At 38.3% G+C, this 24483-nt stretch overlaps 2 protein-coding genes and 2 pseudogenes across 3 annotated transcripts in view; 3 read left to right on the top strand and 1 right to left on the bottom strand.

Moving 5' to 3' along the window:
• CCDC18 (coiled-coil domain containing 18) overlaps window positions 1-17721 on the bottom strand; it is a 109062-nt gene extending 91341 nt beyond the window's left edge. Inside the window, exons 1-6 of the mRNA XM_030936760.1 lie at window positions 17559-17721; window positions 12841-12976; window positions 12202-12358; window positions 9868-10026; window positions 3610-3716; window positions 1984-2112 (exon numbers count right to left, since the gene is read on the bottom strand). Of these exons, the coding sequence (XP_030792620.1) occupies window positions 1984-2112; window positions 3610-3716; window positions 9868-10026; window positions 12202-12358; window positions 12841-12974 (686 nt within the window). The 5' untranslated portion in view covers window positions 12975-12976; window positions 17559-17721. The remainder of the gene's footprint in view (window positions 1-1983; window positions 2113-3609; window positions 3717-9867; window positions 10027-12201; window positions 12359-12840; window positions 12977-17558) is intronic.
• LOC115899231 lies at window positions 4662-4982 on the top strand (annotated as a pseudogene).
• On the top strand, window positions 8637-9280 carry LOC115899230 (annotated as a pseudogene). The gene has a single exon (XR_004058937.1). The product of XR_004058937.1 is annotated as a 60S ribosomal protein L18a pseudogene (transcript).
• Window positions 16387-24483, top strand: part of TMED5 (transmembrane p24 trafficking protein 5) — a 28232-nt gene continuing 20135 nt past the window's right edge. The window contains exon 1 of the mRNA XM_010385114.2: window positions 16387-17489. Coding sequence (XP_010383416.1) covers window positions 16989-17489 — 501 coding nt within the window. The 5' untranslated portion in view covers window positions 16387-16988. The remainder of the gene's footprint in view (window positions 17490-24483) is intronic.

Raw genomic sequence — 24483 nt, 5'->3', positions numbered from 1 at the left:
ATTGGCTATTTATGCTCTCCAGGTTAAGATACAAATCCGTTGGTATAACACACAAAGTCATTTACAGTCTGGATCCAGTGTGTCTTTCATGTCTCATCTCCCATTACACCTATTCACTTATAAGAACATAAAATTACTTAAGAGTTCTTCAGCAATGATACTCTTTAATACGTCTATACCTTTGCACATGCTGCCCAGAATGTGTCTGTCCCCACTTACTCACTTTGTGAAGCCAAAGTCAATACTTAGCTGGGCACAGTGGCTCAGGCCTATAATTCCAGCACTTTGGGAGTCCGAGTAGGGTGGATTACTTGAAGTCAGGAGTTTGAGATCAGCCTGACCAACATGGTGAAACCCTGTCTCTACTAAAAATAAAATAATCTCCTGAGTGTGGTAGTGCATGCCTGTAATCCCAGCTACTCGGGAGGCTGAGAAAGGAGAACTGCTTGAATCCGGGGGGCAGAGGCTGCAGTGAGCCAAGATCATACCACTGCACTCCAGCCTGCAAGACAGAGTAAGACTCCATCTCAAACAACAACAACAACAAAGTCAATACCCTGAAAATCATCTCTTATCTAAGTTCTATAGAGGAAACTAGTAGCTATTCCTCTTTATTTTTTCTTGGCAGCTATATTGTGAATGTGGTCTTCATGTATTATTATCTCACTATTTTAAATAACCATACACAAAGCTTAACTGAGTAAGTAAAGTGTGAATTCTAGAATATTTAACCACAAAGTTTATATAATAGTTACGAATTATTAGTATTTATTAAGAGGTACCTTACATTTCTTTTTTTATTTACTCTTCATATCTATCCATATAAAGATAATATCGTCTTTATTTAACAGATGAAAAAAACCTGAGATTTCAAAAGGTTGTATCATTTGGCAAAGGTAACAAAACCAATGAGAGGTAAAATCTAAAAATTTTCTAACTGGCCGGGCGCGGTGGCTCAAGCCTGTAATCCCAGCACTTTGGGAGGCCGAGACGGGCGGATCACGAGGTCAGGAGATCGAGACCATCCTGGCTAACATGGTGAAACCCCGTCTCTACTAAAAATACAAAAAACTAGCCGGGCGACGTGGCGGGCGCCTGTAGTCCCAGCTACTTGGGAGGCTGAGGCAGGAGAATGGCGTGAACCCGGGAGGCGGAGCTTGCAGTGAGCTGAGATCCGGCCACTGCACTCCAGCCTGGGCGGCAGAGCGAGGAAAAAAAAAAAAAAAAAAAAAAAAAAAATCTAACTAACTCCAAAACCTAAGCATTTTCTACTAAGCAATATTGCAAATATTGCTTAGTACAATGTTTGTAATATTGCTTAGTACAGATTATGGCTTTATACTATATAAAAACTGCTATAATCCTATTTCAATATAAAATCTTATTAGCTTAAACTAAAAAAATTTAAATCTTTATCACTTTAAAAGTGAACTGGCATTCAGAGTTAATGGTTCCTTGGACAGAGACACTTAAAAGACTTTATCTCAAGATATAATTTATACGAAATAGATATTTTTGTACTACTTATATATTTCTAAAGGAAGATCCAACCACACATTCTCATGTATTGAGTTTCTTTCTCTATGAGGCAAAATTTTCTTTTTAAGAGTTCATTCAACATTTTATTTAGTTTTATTAGAGGTAATATTAATTTACAGGCTTTTTCCCTGTTAGTATTTTAAACTCAGTATACTGGTTTCAAATAGGCCATAGAACTTAATTTCAGAAATAAGTATCATTACACTGATAATCATTATCAGTTTTGTGGAAATTCAGCCCAATCCAGAATGATAATAACATAAATTCCACACACAAACATTTTAATGGAAAATTTCAAAAAATTAATAGATAAAAAAAACATTAAGTTATTCTATTGCCAAATCTCTGAAATTTTTTCACTTCAAAAATTAACTAGAATTTTAAACAGGTAATATATTGTTTTATTCCCTTTCAAAAAAATGTATTTGCTTTAAAAACACATACCTTTTTCCTTGTTTGGTTTGTTCAAGTAAGTCCACCTTTAATTTTATACATTCCTCTTTGGACTCCTGCAAACTCTGTTCCTTTTCAATTACCATTTTCTGGCTCTGTTCCAGCTTATTTTCTGCCTCTCTATAAAATAAAGGATACTTTGTTTTAAGACTACGAAAGAGATTATCCCAGGTATGCAAGAATAATTTAATATTAGGAATTATATTTGTTTAAATCAATGAGTTAAGAGAAACAATATACAAAAAGAGACAGAGAAAAAGGTATATTCATCACTTGTTAATTAAGAGTTTTTTTAAAAATAAAAGAATACTTCCACCAGTTGATAAATATATCTGAAGTAATAACTCACATCATATTTTATAGTCAGATACCAGAAGCATTCCTGTATAGTTCAGAAACTAAATAAGGATGACTGTTATCATCCCACATCCAACAACTTTACTAACAGTTTTACCCACTGCAAAAAGCAAATATGAAAAGGTATTAAGAAGTATAAATGCTGAAAAGGAAAGACAAAATTTTTTTTTCCTACTCTTTGAGTCAGAAACAAAATTTTCCTTATTTGCTGATAATACCATTAGCTACCAATTACAAAATAATTATATTACACAAAAGTCAGTAACCTTCCCATACACTAGCAATGAACAAAGTAGGAACAATTCACAATTACCAAAAATATAAAATACCTACAAATAAATTTAAAATAATATATGTATTAGAAAGAAAATTACAAAACTCTGATGGACATAAAAGACAACTTTAGTATGCAGCAAATCATTTGCAGAACTTGTAAAACACCTCCCAACTTGGTTCGGTATGCCAGAGATAAGGCCTGAGAATTTGCATTTCTAACAAGTTCCCAGGTGATGCTACTATTGCTGGTCCTTTAACTATACTCTCAGAATCACTCAGAGTAATATGTTATTTAATATGCATATATTTCCCATTTTATTCAAAGCAGAAGAGAATAAATTATAAAGTGCCTGATGACAAGGCATGACAGCTCATGCCTATAATCCCAACACTTTGAGAGGCCAAAGCAGGAGGACTGCTTGAGGTCAGGAGTTTGAGACCAGCCTGACCAACATAGTGAGACCCTGTCTCTACAAAATAAAAAATAAAAAGCTAAGCTGGGCACAGTGGTGTGTGCCTGTAGTCCCACTACTTGGGAGGCTGAGGCAGAAGGATCATTTGAGCCCAGGAGGCTGAGGCTGCAGTGAGCCATATTGCACCACTGCACTCCAGCCTAGGTGACAGAGTGAGACCTTGTCTGTAAAAATAATAGAAGTGTCTGACTCCTTTACATTTTATTTCTTGAACTCCCTTTGAAATACTGAGTATATACTGCTATGTAGGTGAAGAAATGAACTAATTCATATTTGATAAAAGCATGTAAATAGGCATCTCACCTTAGTCTTTTTTAACCCCTATATACTGCATGCAACCTACAGCCAAGAGGAGTTTTGATTGACTAAAAATAGATTCAACGAGTTCTAAGACAACTGAACACCATTAGGTTATGTAAATATATTAGGTGTGGGGAACAAGATTTAACAAGATATAACAAAATGTAAAAGTAGAAAATAAAGCTTTGAGAGCTATAAAAAGTATATTTACCTCAAAACTTTATCTTGAGCTGAAACCTCTGCTTCCAAATTTATAATCTGTTCTTCTAAGATTGGGACACTGGCTGCCTGCTGTTGAGCAGACTCAAGCATAGAAACCTAAAATATAAAAACAACTTTTATAGTACTTTCAGAAAATAAATTAACCTACTTGGCCCTTCGTTTTTTTCCTGTCAGATGAGGGGGTTCAACAGGGCTCCCAAATCATTGCTCAGATATAAAGCTTCCCATCTATTCCTTTGATCAACATTTATATGGGCATATCATTATTATAAGCCAGCCCTGGCATGTAAGCTCCTGGTATTACCTTCAACTTATAACTGAAGAGTTACTTAGGGGAGAAAATAGAATCTCTACTGCTAAGCATCTAGCAAGATTAATTTTACATAAATTAGATAATTAAATATAAAACATCAAACTATAAACAATTATGAAACAAAATATTTATTGAATTTTTATGATTTAAAGACCTAATTATAGAATACATGCTTACTAGAAAGAATCTAAATACAGAAAAGCATAATGACCCTGCAATCTGTATTATAAAGAGAGTACAACTACTATAGCAGGATGGGAACCCACAATTTAAATGGTATGGAAGAAAGTATCAATAAGATAACTATCACTGAAAAAGAAGTTTAGAACATGAAGGCACAAGGTACTGTAGAGGACGGAAGTGAGGACCCAATGAAAAAGCAGGGATACAGTTTAAAGTATCTGCAAATAACAGTTATCCTTTTTCCCACTCCCAGAACACCAATAGCAAGGTGTTGGCATACTAGGAAAGAGGCAGAAAGTTTATTATCAGAAGAAACTGAACAGAAGAAGCTTGAGACTATGGGACACTAAGAATAATGAGCAGGAATGAAGCACAGCTATAACAAGGGAATTAATATAAAACGGTTAGCTCCACCTTACTACTCTATTTCATTTTTGGTTATCCCACAAGGGAGACACTAAAGGATTCTTTGCTGGAGAAACTCAATAGCTCCAAAAAAAAAAAAAGAAAAAATCTCTTTACATGCTGATAGCACTCCCACAAACATGGTAAATATTCCTAAAACCTGCGGGACTTTCTGTAAGAAGTGTGGCAAGCACCAACCCCAGAAAGTGACACAGTACAAGAAGGGCGAGGATTCTCTGCATGCCCAGGGAAAGTAGTGATATGACAGGAAGCAGAGTGGTTATGGTGGGCAGACTAAGTAGATTTTCCAGAAAAAGGCTGAAACTACAAAGAAGATTGTGCTAAGGCTTGAGTGCATTGAGCCCAACTGCAGATCTAAGAGAAAGCTGACTACTAAAAGATGCAAGCATTCTGAACTGGGAGGAGATAAGAGCAGAAAGGGCCAACTGACCCAGTTTTAAGTGTTATCTTTTGTTTTATTACAAAGACAATAAAATCTTGAGTTTATGTTAAAAAAAAAAAAAAAAGGAAAAGAAAAACGTCTCATACTGATACTGTTTGGGAGCTGGCAGGTGTTTCCCTACAAAAGAACCACCTCCCTAACCATCACCCAGAAATAAAGTCCACTGGACAACCAACCACCAATCTGCATTTAAATGCCTTTCTCTTAAATATGAATAGCTAAAATACTAACATCTGAAAAAAACCTTCTTTGTTTTTTGTTTTTTGAGACGGAGTCTCACTCTGTCACCAGGCTGGAACGCAGTGGCACAATCTCAGCTCACTGCGACCTCCGCCTCTGGGTTCAAGCAATTCTCCTGCCTCAGCCTCCCGAGTAGGTGGGACTATAGGTGCACACCATGCCCAGCTAATTTTTGTATTTTTTAGTAGAGACAGGGTTTCACCATGTTGGCCAGGATGGTCTCGATCTCTTAACCTTGTGATCCACCCGCCTCAGCTTCCCAAAGTGCTGGGATTGCAGGCGTGAGCCACCACACCCGGCCCAAAAGCTTCTAACATAAAAGTCAGAGGCCTAAACAAAAGAAAAAGGAAAGGAAAGCAAACATGAAAAAAAATCATTAAATCTTCAGAGTGCTGAGACAGAATACATTAGTATGTTATGAAATACAAAACAATCAGAACAAAAAAAACTTTAGAAACTGAAAAAAGTATGACAGCCAAAATAAAAGATTCAATAGAAGTGCAAAAAATAATGTTGAGAATACCTCCTAAATAAAAATCACATGGCCAGGCACTGTGGTTCAATCCTGTAATCCCAGCATTTTGGGAAATGGGTGGATCGCTTGAGTCCAGGAGTTCAAAATCAGCCTGGGCAACATGGCAAAACTCCATCTCTACAAAAAGACAACACAAAAACTAGCCAAGTATGGTGGCATATGCCTGTAGTCCCAGTTACTTGGGAGGTTACGGTGGGAGGATCACTTGAGCCCAGGAGGTCAAGGTGGCACTGAGCTGTGATTGCACCATTGCACTTCAGCCTGGGCGACAGAGCAAGACCTTGTTTCAAAAAAAACACAAAACAAAACAAGGCTTATATTCAAAAGACAGGTAATAACAAATGTTTGCAAGAATGTGGAGAAAAGGGAATCTTCATACGCTGTTGGTGGGAACGGAAAGTAGTACAACCATTATGGAGAACTGTTTGGAGGCTCCTCAAAAAACTAAAAATACAGCTACCATATCCAGAAATCCCACTGCTGGGCATATACCCAAAATAAAGGAAATCAGTATATTGAAAAGGTTTCTGCACTTCCATGTTTGTTGCAGCACTGTTCAAGAGCCAAGACTTAGAAGCAACCTAAGTGTTCATCACAGATGAATGGATACAGAAAATGTAGTACTTACACAATGAAGTACTATCCATCCATAAAGAAGAATGAGAATCAGTCATTTGCAACAACATGGATGGAACTAAAGATCATTATGTTAAGTAAAATAAGTCAGGCACAGAAAGACAAATATCATACGTTCTTACTTATTTGTGGGATCTAAAAATCAAAACAATTGAACTCATGGACATAGAAAGTAGAAGAATGGTTACCAGAGGCCAGGAAGGGCAGTTGTCAGGGTGGGAAGAGGTGGGGATGGTTAATCGGTACAAGAAATAGAAAGAATGAACAAGAACTACTATTTTATAGAACAACAGGGTGACTATAGTCAATAATAATAATTTAATTGTATATTTAAAAATAACTAAAAGACTATTACTGGATTGTTTATAACACAAAGGATAAATGTCTGAGGGGATGGATATCCCATTCTCCATGATGTGATTATTATGCTGCATAATTGTATCAAAAAATCTAATGTACTCCAAAAATATATATGCCTACTATGTACCCACAAAAATTAAAAATAAAAATTAAGAAACAGAAAAATTTCCAGAACCAAAGGATACAAGTTTCCAGCCTAAAAGGGCTCTCAAATACCCAATATGAGTAATAAAGGCCTATTCAAAGACACATTGTTGTACAGTTTTAAAACACCGGAATGGGAAGGTCCTAAAAACTACCATCTACCATAAAGTAAAAAACAAACAAATGGGAAAAAAAGAGATTACATGCTAAGGAAAGTAATTCACAATGGCAACAGACTTTTCAAAGTGGCACTGGAGGATAGAAGGGAGTAATGCACTAATAATTCCAACATTAAATAATTATCAGACTGGAATTTAATCATGAGTGAAGAAGAAATTAAGACATTTTCAGACAGGCAAGGAAGTAACTGGAAGATATGCTCCAAATACAGAAAGAATAAACTATGAAATAACACAAAATAGAATTCAGGAAACAGTAGATTCAACCTAGAAGAACACCAAAGAGAAGTCCCAGGATGGCAGTTGGATAGCAGGTGTAGAGGGCAAAAAGCTCAGAAAGAGCAGGCTGCCAGGCTCCAGAAGAGTAAGTACAACCATTGCCAGAGGTAAGTTAGGAATATATTGATTGATTTCTACAAAAGAGTCTCAATAGTGGGCATATATGAAACGTCAAAAGCTCATACGTGGCCTGAAATAGGTGGCTTCCCTAAAAAATATTTCAACAACTTAGAAAATGCTGAGCTGAGAAGTACAATACTAGTATCTTACTTCCTCGCATAACCACTGGTGTGTTTATATCCTAAAAATAAAGGTTAAAAATGCTATTAGTTCAGTAATTATTAAATTATCTTTATGTCTCTTTTCTTTAAATCACTAGCAATCATGACTTTAAAAAGAGAGATTATCTATAGTTGAAGAAAAATTTTAAAAATAAGCAGAAAAAACACAAATCACAAAGAAATCTAAATGGCAAACAAATATACCGAAAAGGTAAATTTTGTAAGAAATCAAGAAAAACAGCATTTTTCCCTCAAAGTGAACAAGAAAAGATGAGGAACAAAATGTAAATGCTTGAAAAACATTATTTCCCTAAAATATGGTCATTCTGCCTCTGGAAATCTACCTTAGAAATAATCTCAAACACTAAAGAAGTTTTATGTTCATTGCTGCATTTTGTTTTTCCTGTGCTGAAATAATCCCTAATAGCATTTCGTTTTGTTTGAAAAAACAGAAAAGAAAAATAAAGTCTTCCCATAACTCCTCTATTTAAAACTACATATAATGTATATGTACAATGCAATAAAAGCAAATAGTGAAAGCCTCACTCCAACTTTCCAATCGCTCTCGAAGTTATCAAGTGTGAAGCACAGTTTCTACCTTAATGTATCACATGTATATATATTTACATACAAACACACACACAGACACATGTACACTTCTTATAAAGAGGAAAACTGAGATTATTATACGTGTGTAATGCTCTGTAATGTTTTTCTGCCACTAAATGTATTAGGTAACAGTTTTTGAGTGCTGACTACACATAGACACCGTTTTAAGTGACTACAAACATATATATCATTTAAACTTTATCATGCTCCATATAAGTCAAACAACTTTGCATCTTAGTACTAGTATATTTACCTCATTTTTTAAAAAAAGGTTTTGTTACAATCTATCTTATGGGTATACCATAATTTACTATGTCTCCATTATTGGACATTTTGGTTTCTTCTAATTTCTTCACAAATTTTTTGTGTAATACCAACCATTTAGTAAAAAAATAGGAAACCGTCCTTTTGCTGGTGGCGGCGACAGCGGAGAGGACGCCATGAAGGCTTCTGGCACACTACGAGAGTACAAGGTGGTGGGTTGCTGCCTGCCCACCCCCAAATGCCACACACCGCCCCTCTACCGCATGCGAATCTTTGCGCCTAATCATGTCGTCGCCAAGTCCCGCTTCTGGTACTTCGTATCTCAGTTAAAGAAGATGAAGAAGTCTTCAGGGGAGATTGTCTACTGTGGGCAGGTGTTTGAGAAGTCCCCACTGCGGGTGAAGAACTTCGGAATCTGGCTGCGCTATGACTCCCGGAGCGGCACCCACAACATGTACCGGGAATACCGGGACCTGACCACTGCGGGCGCTGTCACCCAGTGCTACCGAGACATGGGCGCCCGGCACCGCGCCCGGGCCCACTCCATTCAAATCATGAAGGTGGAGGAGATCGCAGCCAGCAAGTGCCGTCGGCCGGCTGTCAAGCAGTTCCACGACTCCAAGATCAAGTTCCCGCTGCCCCACCGGGTCCCGCGCTGTCAGCACAAGCCACGCTTCACCACCAAGAGGCCCAACACCTTCTTTTAGGTGCAGGGCCTTCGCCTGGGTGTGCCCCAAATAAACTCAGGAATGACAAAAAATAAAATAAAAAAATAGGAAACCACTGAAATACGGGAATTGACTAAGTTACACTATAATCACATGAAATATAATGCTACTATAAAAAATGATCAATGGAAAAGCTATGTAAATGCATCAGAAAATGCATAGATTATATACACAGTAAAAAAACAGAAAACACCAAAACTATTTAAAACAGTCTGAATTCAACTACGTATTAAACTGGTAAAGTGGTTTCTAGGTGGAAACTCTGGGTGATCTTTCTTCCTCTTTTTGCTACTTTTAAATTTTTCAACAATGACAATGTGTTATTTTAAAAGGGAAAATAAGTAAGTTATACTTCCTTTGTATAAAAAATAAGACCACACAAATTGGTAATCTTAACACCTTAAGAAGCTGACTTATCTAAATGCCAAACTGTAAAGTTCCCTTCAATCATTTTCAGATATAATTCATACAATATTGATTTTATAACATGTTGATACTATAGTATTATAATGAAAATTACTTCACATAACACATTAAGGCAATGTGGCAATACAAGGACTATTTTTCCAATTATAAATCTTAAAATAATAACTATTTTCTGCTGGCAAACTCATTTCAAGATACATACTTTTGCTCTTGACTGTGTTAATTCAAAGTGGATAGATTCAAATTTTGTCATTAAGGAATGATTCTGTGTGACCAAACAAGCATTCTGTTGCCTAAGTTTATTTAGTTTCTCTCGAAGGCTTTTAATCTCCTGATCTACAGGGGTAGAAGATGAAAACATCTGAAAGAATGAAAAAGAACAAATACATTTTCAATTATTTCAATTAAGGGTTACATGTAATTAATGGAAAACTATGAGCAATTATTAATAAAATGACTAAGCAGCTCAGAAAATGAGTTTAAATACTTAGTGAGTATTGACAAGGATATGTGGAACAATCAATACTCTCTCCTCCACTGCTGGTGGAAGTATATACAAGTATAATCTGGAAAACAGTGGTACACTTTGGGAAACTGGTTGGTATTATCCAGCAAAGTTGAGTATGCTAAGAACCAATAATATCATCCCTAGATATAAACCTGATAGAAACTTTTGTACTTTTGCACGTGCAGATATAAAACTATTCATAGCTACATTGTCCACAAGAGATAATAAATGGGAAGAACCCAAATGTCACCAACAATAAAATGGATAATAGGTAAAATATTATTTTATCTGTATACATATTTTTATTATATTCTTTTTATACATATTTTACAATATTTAATTTTCATGAGGATTGTGATTTTCAAAACATTTCTTTTAATTAACTTTATTTTGAGTGATTTATTTATGCAATTCAAAATCCAAAACTATATAAAAGAAAAAGTATACACAGAAGTCTCTTCCCATCTTTAATAGGTGGGTAACCACTTCTATAAGTTTCTTGTTTAGTCTTCTAGTGATTCCATACACATACATAAGCAATACAAATTACCCACTTCCCTCCTCTCCTTCTGCAAAAACTAGCACATTAAATATAACATTCTGCACCGTGCATTTTTTTTTTTAACTTGGAACAATATACACTGGCAATCTCTCCATAATAAATACATTGACAAACCCTTTTTTTTTCTCAACTGCATAGTTTCCATTGCATGAATAAACCATTAACTAACCGCCTATTACTAGATACTTGAACTATTTCTAATCTTTTGATATAATAAACAATGCCTAATGTCATATCCTGCAGGTGTGTCTATAGTATCGTTTTCCAGAAATGGGAGTTCCAAGTCAAGGTAAATGTATTTGTAATTTTGGTAAATATTGCCAAATGCATCTCAGTTGGGGTTATATCACTGTGCATTCCCACTAGGCAATGTACCCGTACCCAATATCACCAATAAAATGATATCTCAAACATCTGAATGTTTAATAATTCTATAGGTAAGAACTAGGTAAGGTACTTAGGTATAGTTTCATTTTGAATTTATCTTATTATGAGGAAATTGGACACCTTTTCATTAGTTTGGATATCACTTTTATTTCTTTTTCCATTCATGTCTTTTGCCCATTGGGTTACTGACCTTTTTGTTCTCAGTTTCTAGGAGCTCTTTACACACTAGATTATCCTTTTGTCTTTGATAGGCATTACCATTATTGTTTTCCCAATTAAGGCATATATACAGTAAGAATGATCAGCAATTTGAATGAGGATAGAGATCAAATTTCTTGGAACTACATACCATGTAAACATGGAATTTGAATTTGTTTCTAAAAAGTAGGTTCAGACAGCTTCATTAAGTAGCTTCCTTACAAAAAAGAAAGCTCTTAATGGTTGGCTTTCTGAAGTGGAAAGAGCAAATACGTATCCAAAAAGATTATGTGCAACCATATCTGTGTATATACATGTAGGGAGTGCAGGGAACAAAGAATAGGAAGAGAGTGTAAAAGGAGATAAAAGGGTTGAATGAGGAAGAGGGATAAATGCAGGGAGATAAATACATGATAGAATAAGAAAAGGGAAGACAGTTTCAGACCAAGCAAAGATCTCTAACATCATGGACAAAATAGAAAGATAATGAAAGAATAGTGCCATACTATTCATAGTACTTGATCCAGGCTAAATGGTGGGTATACCTTAACCACTTAATAAATAATTGATTACCTATTATGTATAAGATGTAGTGTTAAAATCAAGGGGATTATAATTTACTTAAGAAGACATTTAACTGCAAAAAGGTAATAAATAGATAAGTTTAAAAGTAGAGTAATACACCAAGATAACTACTTTCTTGTTAGAACATAAAAAGAACAGTTATATTTAAATTTTTGAGTACCAGAGTAAAAGATTACAGAAACCAAGAATAAGGTATTTAAAGAAAAACAGAAAAAAAATTTTTTTTAAGTAGACAGGCCTAAAACCAACACTTCTTTTAACTAGATAGGTCTAAAAATAATAACCTTATCTCTTGCCTTTTTTTGAAAATCAGTGCTGCTACCAGATATTTTACAAACGTTTTCATAAGGTGAATAATTCAAAAGTCCAGGGTGGCTAGGCTGAACATCCAAAATTAGCTTTTCAGACCTTGAAGGATTAGGGGCATAATCAGAATTTTCACTTGGACTAACACTAGAGAAAAAAGAAAAAAACATATTTCAGTTCTTGGATAGTTTATTCACTACAAATTGCTATACATTAAATAAGAAAATAGAAAACCTGAAATGCTGCTAAGTAGATTCACAGTTATGAACATAAGGCAATGTTTCCACTAAATTTTAAATAAATCATAATTACTTTTAAACTAGCAAACTGTATTTCTAGAGCCTCTATGCTAAGATTACTTAAGATTCAAAAAAGCATTAAAAAATTAATAAAGCCCAAAAAATATATTTTATACTGAGTTCTAATACACTGAAAGTGTTTTTAATATGCAAAGAGGCTTCTCTAATATTCCTATTTTTCCCTAAACTGAAAGTTATATTAAAAAGTATAAGAAAATTATTTCTTATTCCAGAGGCACTTTCGAAACAATACATAATAATGAAATTCACACATTTTATATTGATATATTTAAGGCACAGTGAATTCTGTATGTGATTTTACCTACTTACCTGGATAACTCTTCCCCTAAACTCTGCAAACTCCATTCTGTTATCTTCAGTTCATGTCTTAAGGAAGCAACATTTGCAAGCAAACTTTCCTCTTCATTGTCTTTATTATAGTAGTCTGATGAACTAGATTCCATTTCTTAAAAAAAATGAATTTCTTGTACCTTGCCTGAAAGATTCTGTAGTTTCAGTCAAAATACTCACACGAATAGAATTTAACTCATTAGTTTTCTATTTCAAATGTTGTGAAATCTTTCATGGCGGTTTAAAACAAAACAAAAAATCAATAATAATGAATTTATCTGTAGTGTAAAGCCATAAAGGAGTTCAATACAATTTCAATGAGTGAATTTTTCATTTTAGCCAGGGTCTAGTTATTATAGCTCCCCTTTTCTAAGGATACCTGATCTTCCTAGCAATTGTTAAGTATTTTCATTCCATGTTAAGAAAACTAAGAATTAGACATTAAATAACTTGCTCAAAGTCGCACAAACTGTAAATGGTGAAATCAAGACTTGAATCCAAGTCATTAGGATGCAAAGACCATTAAATTATGTCTCATTGTAGCTTTATTACTTATTACATATCAATTTCAATATGAGGTGTTTGAACTTTCACAATCACACTACGAGTACTAGACATCTGATTAAATGGTATCATTACAGTCATTCATATTTTGTTAGAAGGGAATTTATTACCAGATAAAAGTTATCTCGTCCTCCTATGCCCAATAGTTACAAAATTTAAAAAACACACATTTACAAGTCACAACCATAGGGATCAAAATAACATTTGGCAGGTCAACTTAAAGAAATAAACGAAGAAAAGCTTTTGTTTCTTCAGTGGATGAGTATCTCTAGGGTTGTGAAACTACTAAATTTCTTTGCATATAAAAAAATCATAATAAAGCATCATATTTTATTATTGTAATTAATACAATAAAAAAACTAAAGCTTTATAATCTCCACTACTTCTGTAGAGCTTTCTGCGCAATCTTAAAATTACATTCCTCTTTCAGATCCCATTTACCTTTTTCATTGTAGCATTTCCTTCAACGCCCTTCTTAGCATTCTGCTCCCATCCCAAGTTCCAAAAGGTTAGGAGTCCTGTCATTACGTTCAGGACTGCAATGTACTTACAGAAGCTCAATATTTTGAATGAATTAACAAATACTAAACTATCCTTCCTTCCCTCAACCAGTCAGAATGGTATGCTACATTTATTCCCCACTCAAAAATTCTCAAATGTAGGGAGGAAGATTAAAAAGAAAACTCCCACCTTATGGAAAGAAAGTGGCAGGAAATTAAATGAGATACTGTGTAATCTTAATAGACAAACTGGTTCTATCCTCTTTCCCTTTTCTGTTTCCACAAATTTCCTTCTGCTTAAGTGACAAGACTCTCGCAGACAAGTCAATAAATCAGGTCCCCATCTTGCTTTATCTATTCAACATCTCCAGCTCTCTGTAGGATGGTGAGGGAGAAAAGGGTTGAGAAAATTGGGCAAATTCTGGCCGGGCGCGGTGGCTCACGCCTGTAATCCCAGCACTTTGGGAGGCCGAGACGGGTGGATCACGAGGTCAGGAGATCAACACCATCCTGGCTAACACGGTGAAACCCCGTCTCTACTTAAAAAAACACAAAAAACTAGCCGGGCGAGGTGGCGGGCGCCTGTAGTCCCAGCTACTCGGGAGGCTGAGGCAGGAGAATGGCGTGAACCCGGGAGGCGGAGCTTGCAGTGAGCTGAGATCCGGCCACTGCACTCCAGCCCGGGCGACAGAGCGAGACTCTGTCTCAAAAAAAAAAAAAAAAAAAAAAAAAAAAAAAAAAAAAAAAAAAGAGAAAATTGGGCAAATTCTATAATGCCATTTGGTATTATATATTTCATCTTAAATCAGGTTTTAGTTCAACATCTGTGTATTTTCATGTAAGAAATAACTGTCAGACCGGGAGCGGTGGCTCACGCCGGTAATCCCAACACTTTGGGAGGTTGAGGCAGGTGGATCACGAGGTCAGGAGTTAAAACCTGGTCAAGATGGTGAAACTCCGTCTCTACTAAAAGTACAAAAAAATTAGGCATGGTGGCGGGCGCCTGTAATCCCAGCTCTGGGGAGGCTGAGGCAGAGAATTGCATAAACCCGGGAGGCAGAGGTAGCAGTGAGCCGAGATCACACCACTGCACTCCAGCCTGGGCGACCGAGTGAGACTCCGTCAAGAAAGGAGAGGAGAGGGGAGGGGAGGAGAGCAGGGAGGAGAGGGGGAAGGAGAGGGGAGAGGAGAGGGGAGAGGAGAGGGGGGAGGAGAGGGGGGAGGAGAGGGGGCAGGAGAGGGGGCAGGAGAGGAGAGGAGAGAGGAGCGGAGAGAGGAGCGGAAAAAGGAAAGGAAAGGAAAAAGGGAAGGAAAAAGGGAAGGAAAAAGAAGGAAAAAGGGAAGGAAAAAGGGAAGGAAAAAGGGAAGGGGAGGGGAGGGGAGGGGAGGGGAGGGAAGGGAAGGGAAGGAAAGAAAAGGAAAGGAAAGGAAAGGAAAGGAAAGGAAAGGCAAGGCAGAAAGACAGAAAGGGAGGGAGGGAGGGAGGGAGGGAGGGAGGGAGGGAGGGAGGGAGGAAGGAAGGAAGGAAGGAAGGAAGGAAGGAAGGAAGGAAGGAAGGAAGGAAGGAAGGAAGGAAGGAAGGAAGGAAGGAAGGAAGGAAGGAAGGAAGGAAGGAAAGAAGGCGGCGCGGTGGCTCAAGCCTGTAATCCCAGCACTTTGGGAGGCCGAGACGGGCGAATCACGAGGTCAGGAGATCGAGACCATCCTGGCTATCTTGGTGACTCCCCGCCTCTACTAAAAAATACAAAAAAAACTAGCCGGGCGAGGTGGCGGGCGCCTATAGTCCCAGCTACTCGGGAGACTGAGGTAGGAGAATGGCGTAAACCCGGGAGGCGGAGCTTGCAGTGAGCTGAAATCCGCCCACTGCACTCCAGCCTGGGCGACAGAGCGAGACTCTGTCTCAAAAAAAAAAAAAAAGAAAGAAAAGAGAAGAGAGAAGAGAAGAGAAGAGGAGGAAAAGAAAAGAAAGAAGAAAGGGAGAAAGAAAGAAAGAGAGAGAAAGACTGAGAGAGAATATATTTAATACTAAAATGTTTTCTTTTTCCTAGTGGGCCATTTACTGTCAAATGAATGCCCTTAACCTCAATTTACAGTAGTTACCCAAAAAAGTATATCTTCACTGACTGAATACCAAGAAAAGCACATCATCCTACTACTCATCGACCTTAATCATCATCTTTGGGCCCTAATTAATGTGTTTGTAGGTTTGCACACGCACACCCATCAAACGAAGGACAAGTGTTCTTTTATACCCTACGTATGTGATACAATGGGCTGCAGTCGAAAAAGATTCCTCATTTTGGAAAGAGGTCATAACTTTGTACAGTAGTCTCTTGTCTCAAGATTGCTTGACACAGCTGATCCTACATCCGTCGGAAAGAAGCAGGGGTCGGGGGCGGACGTGACATCTTCCTTTTTTTTTTTTTTTTTTTTAAGGAAATACTTTTTTTTTTTTTTAATTTTATGGAGACAGTGGCTCGCCATATTGCCAAAGCTGGCCTCGAACTCCTGGGTTCAAGCAATCCTCCTGCCTCGGCCTCCCAAAGTGCTGAGATAACGGGCGTGAACCACTGCGCCCAGACTCCTATTTTTCATCAAATAAAATACAACCGTTCAGAGGAGCATGCTCAGCAACCGCAAGGACCAGTCCCAGCGCATCCAAAGTGCCGGGAAGGGAAAGGAACAAAACTCCCCCAGGTAAGCTGTTTTCCCCACGCCAAGGGGCAGTCGCTCACCACCCAAGTTGCAGCTGGGGAGAGACTCACCCGGCGACTGCGTGCTTCGCACTTGAGTCTACGTTAGGAGGCCTCTGACCCTCTCCAGGGCCCCTGCGTGTGGAAGCCTCGGACGCTACTTGGAGAACCAGCCAACCCTGGCAGCACGGAATTCGAACCGCCGCGGGAGCCGTTGGGACACGCCTACCCGGCCGCTGCCCCGCCCCGGCGCAGATTGCGTGAGGCGCCGCCGGAGGCGCGGGGCTTGACGGGGATCGTGGTCGGTGAGCGCGTCCGAGCCCACTAGCCGAGCCCGCCCGGGACTACATTTCCCACAAACACCGCCAGGATGCCCATTGGTGGGGAAAGCCATGGGAACCAGAGGCCGTCAGTGGGAGAGGCGGGCGGCGCTCACGCCTGGCCTGAGGGGGCCGAGACTGAGGTGGTTGCGGAACGGGGCTGGTGGCCCCGCCCTGAGTCCCTACCCTTTGGAGGCCTGCGCTTCTCCTTCGGAGGGAGTGTTCGCCGCCGCCGCCGCGGCCGCCACTTGGAGTTTCTTCAGACTCCAGATTTCCCTGTCAACCACGAGGAGTCCAGAGAGGAAACGCGGCGGAGACAACAGTATCCCACGCCTCTTGCAGCCCGGATCACCCCAGCAGGGATGGGCGACAAGACCTGGCTGCCCTTTCCCGTGCTCCTTCTGGCCGCTCTGCCTCCGGTGCTGCTGCCTGGGGCGGCCGGCTTCACACCTTCCCTCGACAGCGACTTCACCTTTACCCTTCCCGCCGGCCAGAAGGAGTGCTTCTATCAGCCCATGCCCCTGAAGGCCTCGCTGGAGATCGAGTACCAAGTAAGTGCGGAGGATAAACCAGCCTCCTTCCTTCCTTTAACCCAGCTACACTGCGTTGTCGCCTCTCACCCGTTTAGAAACTTCTGGTGGACGGCCCAGGTGTTGAAGAGGCGAGGGCCGTCCGGGAAGCCGGCCCGCTCTGCGCAGGCGCGCGAGGCGAGGCGAGGCGAGGCTCTCGCTGAGGCCGGGGACCCAGAACTTAGGCTGGACCTGGAATTGACGACTACTCGCCTAATCCCCTTTCCTCCGGTCGGAAAGAGGCCAGAACTGGTGATGTGGCTGGCTTTTCTCTTTGTTTCCTAATTCGCCTATCGCTTTTCTTAGCCACTACACGCTACGATACTGAGAATTTCACAATGCGGAACTGATACACGTTCTCCTTCATCATTGGACGAGGTGATGACACTTGTTTGAATCACCGCCACCCCTTTCACACAATTCAGATGTTACAGGTCTTCACTGTCTTTGCTTCAGTTAAGGGTTTTTGAATTATGATCGTGTAATTATCACTAAGCCCGATTTTGAAATTTTTTGGAAGAGGCTGTTGCTATATTTAATCATACATTGCCGTTTAAGTTATATATGCATTATTTTCAAAAGATCAAATCGTACATTAAAACTTTATAACCTTTCCTTTCTTTTCATTGAGCATTGTAAGCATTTCCCTCGTGTCATTGTTTTCTTTCTTTCTTTTTTTTTTTTTTAAGACGGAGTCTCGCTCTGTTGGTCAGGCTAGAGTTGGAGTGCAGTGGCGCAATCTCGGCTCACTGCTGCAACCTCTGCCTCCCGGGTTCAAGCGATTCTCCTGCCTCAGTCTCCCGAATGGCTGAGATTACTGACGTGCGTCACCACGCCCAGCTAATTTTTGTATTTTTAGTAGAGACAGGGTTTCGCCATGTTGGCCAGGCTGATCTCGAACTCTCGACCTCAGGCGATCCACCCGCCTCGGCCTCCCAAAGTGTTGGGATTACAGGCGTGAGCCACCATGCCCAGCATGTTTTCATTTTAGTATCTGCATAATATTCTTGCTGGGAATTACCTTATTTTATGTAGTCATGCTAGTAGGAGGTAATTTCTTAGAAGAAATCTTGTTCGTTCCACACAGCAAATTTCGATGTTTCCAGGTAGCAGTACAGGAAAAAAAAAAAACAGCATTGATGTGTTTCATCTTTCAGTGTTTTAGAAGTCAATTATAATCATCAAATGTTAATTTTTTAACTTGATGTAGAGAATTGTTTTTAAATACCAGGTACTGTCACATACAGAGCAAAATTAAAAGTTGTAGAATTTTTTATACGATGGAACTTTAGGATTAAGTTGTATATAGGTACACAAGATAAGCACAGAGAATAAAATATCTAAAATCACATAGCAAAACTGAGGCTAAAACTCAGTGTTTCTTGATTTCCAGTAAAGTTCAAAAGTTCAGCATTTACTGAACAGTTAACACGTGCCAGGAATTGTGCATGGAGGGGCGGGAGACGAGGGGAAGCGGGGTTGTGGCGGTTGTAGGTAAAAGAGAAAGAAAGAATCTCTCTTCTCAAAGAGCTTAATAAGGGTTACTGGCTCATAAACAGGTAATTTCAATAAAGGATGGCTAAGTACCAGTAGAGGAGGGTCACTTCTAAGGGTTTCAGAGAGGATTCCTGGAGAAAATAAAATTTAATCCAGAAAGATGCTTCATTGAGACGAAAATGCAAGGAACAAGGGACATTTCAGAAAAAGGAATAAAAAGACCTATAGTTCTTAAAATACATAGTGTAAGTGGGGATGGTTAGTGTGTAGTGGACACTACAAGTACTGAGTTTGTATTAGACTTTAAGACATATAAAGTCTAGGGTGGGAGTAGGAGAAAAGTACATCAGAGAGGCCAGAAGGCTGGGGTCTTGAAGCCTCAATCATAGCCTTGTTTGCCATGCTGTGTAGGTTTTCCTTAATTTTGTGCAAGTCCATTTAAGATTTAAGGAGATCACTGGATGCAGTGTGGAAAATGGATTTAAGAAGAGCAAAATTAGAGTCAAGGAAACCAACTAGAGGGCTAGTGAAATAGTCTAGATAAGAAAACAATTTGTATTAATAAAAAAACTTCAGTATTTACACACATTAGGGAAGATATCTATTTTAACTACTGTCCTCTTATAGTTAAGAGCACCAGCTCAACCTTAGCCTGGGTTCAAATCTTGAGTCTGCCTACTTAAAACTTATGTGATCTTCTCACTTGTAAAATAGAGATAATAATTGTAACTACATCATAGAGTTGATTTGAAAAACATGAGTTAATAAATGCTCATATTCAGTGTAAAGTGGTCTATTAAAATATGCTAATAGATCATCCCTGACGCGTAGTAAATAGTCAATGAATGTTAGTTTTACATTTATACCTCTATAGTTACATAGCTGGCTTGGTTTAGCTTTATTCTTTACATCTTTATCACTCTTAAAGGTACTGTTCTTTTTTTTTTTTTTTTTTTTTTTTTTTGAGACAGAGTCTCCCTCTGCTACCCAGGCTGGAATGCAGTGGCGCGACCTAGGCCCACTGCAACCTTCATCTCCTGAGTTCAAGTGATTCTCCCACCTCAGCTTGCCGAGTAGCTGGATTACAGGCATGTGCCACCACACCCAGCTAATTTTTGTATTTTTAGTAGAGGGGGGTTTCATCATCTTGGCCAGACTGGTCTCAAACTCCTGCTCTCAAGTGATCCGCCAGCCTCGGCCTCCAAAGTTCTGGGATTGTAGGTGTGAGCCACCACGTCCAGCTGGGACTATTCCTTTAAAACATTTTCCCTAAACAATTTGTTTTGATTGAGGAAAGAGGTAAAATCACTTAATATATGTAATCCTAGATAGTGTTGGTGAGATGTGTAGGGTAAAGATCATCTTCCACCCTATGTTTGCATTTCCCAACTTGTTTAATTTCCCAGTAACTATATCCTACTAATTTTTCTCTTAAAGTTAGTTTTTAAAATATTATGGAACAGACAATCCAACTTTGTCCTTGGTTACTGTGACATATTGAAAATTTTACTAATTTCTTTTTAGGTTTCAGGAGAATACTTTTTGGATAATTGACTAGCCCCACATTATATTGATAGAGGCTCTTGAAAACTTTAATGCCAATTCGTGTATCTTATGAATAAAATAGAGCATCCATTTAGAAATTTAAGTCATTCTTGAGTGCTTGATATGTGTCAACACTATCTGAGGTGCTAGGGATACAACGGTGAGTGAAAATATCGGCTAGGTGCAATGGCTCACACCTGTAATCCCAACACTTTGGGAGGCCAAGGTGGGAGGATCACTCAAGCACAGGAGTTTCAGACCAGCCTGGACAACACAGCAAGACCCCATCTCTACCAAAAATAAAGTAAGCCAGGCATGGTAGCACACACTTGTGGTTCCAGCTACTTGGGAGGCTGAGGTGGGAGGATCACTTGAGCCCAGGAGGTTGAGGCTATGGTGAGCTGTGATCATGCCACTGCACTCACTCCAGCCTTGGTGACAAGAGCAAGACCCTGCCTCAAAAATATATATATATATGATATATGTATGGTATTTTATATATATATATCTATATTTGTGTGTGTGTGTGTGTGTATAGTCCATGCTCTCATACAATCAAGTATGGGGACAGACATTAATCAAATTATTACACAAATACATGTCAAAGTATTTAATAGGGGGAATGAAGGTAAGTTCATAAGACTGAGTGGGCTCAGTAGGAGGACTTCATTTTATCTGGAAATTGAGAGACATCCAGAAGTAGAGTTAATTTCTATAGAATTATCAGGCTTTCACTAGGCATAAGGGAATGAGTGGGATAAGACAATGGGTAAAAAAGAAAAACAACGTACCAAGATACTAAGGAAAAAGAGAGAAAGATACCTTTGAGGTGCTGAAAGACAGGATACAGAGAGAGAACAGTGGTACAAGTCTACTCTAGAGAAGTCAGTAGCAACAGCAATCAGATCATGCTGGGCTTTTAGGTCCTTGTTAAGGATATGGGTCTTTTTGCAGAGACCAGTAAGAAACCACTGAAGAGTTATAAGCAGGTTAACTTGATCCATGTTTTTTAAAAGATCATTTTGGCCGCAAGGTATTGAGCCTCTCTGTACCAGTTTCTATATACTTATAAAATAATAACAGTCACCTGCTCCCCACTACATACTATTATGAATAAATATGCTAATACATGTAAAAGGAATGGTATCGAGCACCTAATAAGCACTCAAAAAATATTAGCTAGAAAATAAACCCTGAGCCTAGAACAATACCTTTTTAAGGGCATAATAGGCACTAAAAAGTATCTTTGAATGAGTGTACCAGACGTTTACCAAATATGTAAAACTATCTAGGTGGGTTTTTGGGAGAATATAGCTGTATCAATTTTGAAAAATTTTTATTAGTCTTTTCATTTTTGTATAGAGCTAAATTTCAATACTTTCTAGTAAACTGGCTGTTTCATCTAATTTTTAAAATTTACTTGTATAATATATCTGATGCCATTTGGAATACCTCCTATTTCCATTTTATCTGCAGGTATACATGTCTAATATTATATGTATATATGTATATATAAAGTATATGTAAATATAAATATGTATATAAAAAACAAAAACTCAAAAGCCATATATATATATATATATATATATATATATATATAGGCACAAGGGAGTAAGTGAAACACGACAATGGATAAAAAAGAAAAACACTCCCAGCTACTCCGGAGGCTGAGGCAGGAGAATGGCGTAAAACCCGGGAGGCGGAGCTCGCAGTGAGCTGAGATCCGGCCACTGCACTCCAGCCCGGGCGACAGAGCAAGACTCCGCCTCAAAAAAAAAAAAAAAAAAGAAAAACACATGCCAAGATACTAAGGAAGAAGAAAGATACCTTTGAGGTTCATTTATATATATATATGTGTATATATATATATATATATAAATGACTTTTAAGTATTATATATATCAGAATATATATAAATAGGTGGGTTTGGGGGAGAATAATATATTTAATTTGATATATATGAGTTTTATATGTGTGTGTGTATATATATACACACACACACACACACTTTTTTTTTTTAAAGAGATAGGGTCTCCAGCAATCCCATTACTGGGTATATACCCAGAGGAATATAAATCATTCTACCATAAAGACACATGCATGCGAATGTTCAATGCAGCACTGTTCACAATAGCAAAGACATGGAATCAACTAAATGTCCAGCAATGACAGTTTGGATAAAGAAAATGTGGTACATATACACCATAGAATACTACGCAGCCATAAAAAAGAATGAGATCATGTCTTTTGTGGGAATATGGGTGGAGCTGGAGGCTATTATCCTTAGCAAACTAGCGCAGAAACAGAAAACTAAATACCACGTGTTCTCACAAGTGAGAGCTAAATGATAAGAACTTATGAACACAAAGACGGAAACATGAGACACTGGGGTTTACTTGATGAGGGAGGGTGGAAGGACAGAGAGGTGCAGAAAAGATAACTATTGGGTACTGGGCTTTATATCTGGGTGATGAAATATTAGGTGCAAAAATTATTGTGGTTTTTAACACGTTTACCTAGGTAACCTTCACATGTACCCCCAAGCCTAAAATAAAAGTTAAAAAGAGAGAGAGAGAGAGATGGGGTCTCACTATGTTGCCTAGACTGAATTTGAACTCAGGCTCAAGTAATACTCCCACTTCAGCCAGCCTCCTGAGTAGCTGGGACTACAGGCACGTGCCATCACACCTGTCTCCTTTATGAATTTTTTTACTTCCAATTTTTTACTTCCAATTATAAAAGTAATATACAACCTCCTTAGAGTAAGTCAAACAATACAAAGATGTAAAAGCAAAAAAAGCCGGGTGCGGTGGCTCACGCCTGTAATCCCAGCACTTTGGGAGGCAAAGGTGGGTGGATCAGGAGGTCAGGAGCTGGTCTCCAGCCTCCAATATGGTGAAACCCCGTCTCTAAAAAAGAAAAAAGACAGATTAGCTGGGCGCAGTGGTGTGCGCCTGTAGTCCCAGCTACTCAGGAGGCTGAGGCAGGAGAATCACTTGAACCCGGAAAGCGGAGGTCTCAGTGAGCCAAGATTGCGCCATTGCACTCCAGCCTGGGTGAAAGAGTGAGACTCCGTCTCAAAAAAAAAAAAAAAAAAAAAAAAAAAAAACTAACTCTATTGAACGCCTGTTGTCATTCTCCTAGATGTGAACTCTTCCACACCTTTTCCCATACTCATAAAATCATACAGGGTTTAATGGGATGAAACATATATGATTATTTTAATTAAAATGTCATGATCCTTAAAGTCCTTACAAAGTTTTTACCAACAGGTAAATAACCCAAATCAGAGGAAGTCTATTGGTTCATATAACTGGAAGTCTGAATAGGACAGATTTCAGGCTTAATTTGTTTTCCTCTGGTTCTCACGGCTCTGCTCTATAGACTTTTCTTAAAGAATTGAATTACTTTTTCTTCACTGACAGATATTTTTCCTAAATACGTCAAAACTAGTATTTTATTGTCTTCTGACTTCAATTATAGCTGTTGAAGCTTCCTGTCAGTTTGTTATATACTTGTAGTTCATCTCTATTTTCTCTTGTTGCTTTTTAAATTTTCTGCTTCTGCATTTTCACTGCAGTTTAAGTGCATCATCTACGCTTCTTAATCTCTCATTTCTCTCTTTGTCTCTTCTATTTTATGAACAATTTCTTCAGCTCTATCTTAATTAGTTTTAAAAATGTATCAATATTATTTTTGATTGGCAAACTATAATTGTATACATTTATGGGGTATATTGTGATGTTTTGATACATATGTACAATATGTAATGATTAAGTCAGGCTAATTAATATTGCCTTGCCTATAATTTTTTATGATGAGCTATTTGAAATTTAGTCTCAGTTATTTTGAAATATACATTATTATTGAATATAGTCACTTTCCTGTGCAATAGACCTCAAAACCTATTTCTTCTATATATCTGGAACTTTGT

This window comes from Rhinopithecus roxellana, chromosome 8 (assembly GCF_007565055.1).
Source record: "Rhinopithecus roxellana isolate Shanxi Qingling chromosome 8, ASM756505v1, whole genome shotgun sequence".
NCBI lineage: Eukaryota > Metazoa > Chordata > Mammalia > Primates > Cercopithecidae > Rhinopithecus > Rhinopithecus roxellana.
The sequence above is the reverse complement of the archived record's forward strand: the minus strand, read 5'-3'. Positions and strand labels throughout refer to the sequence as shown.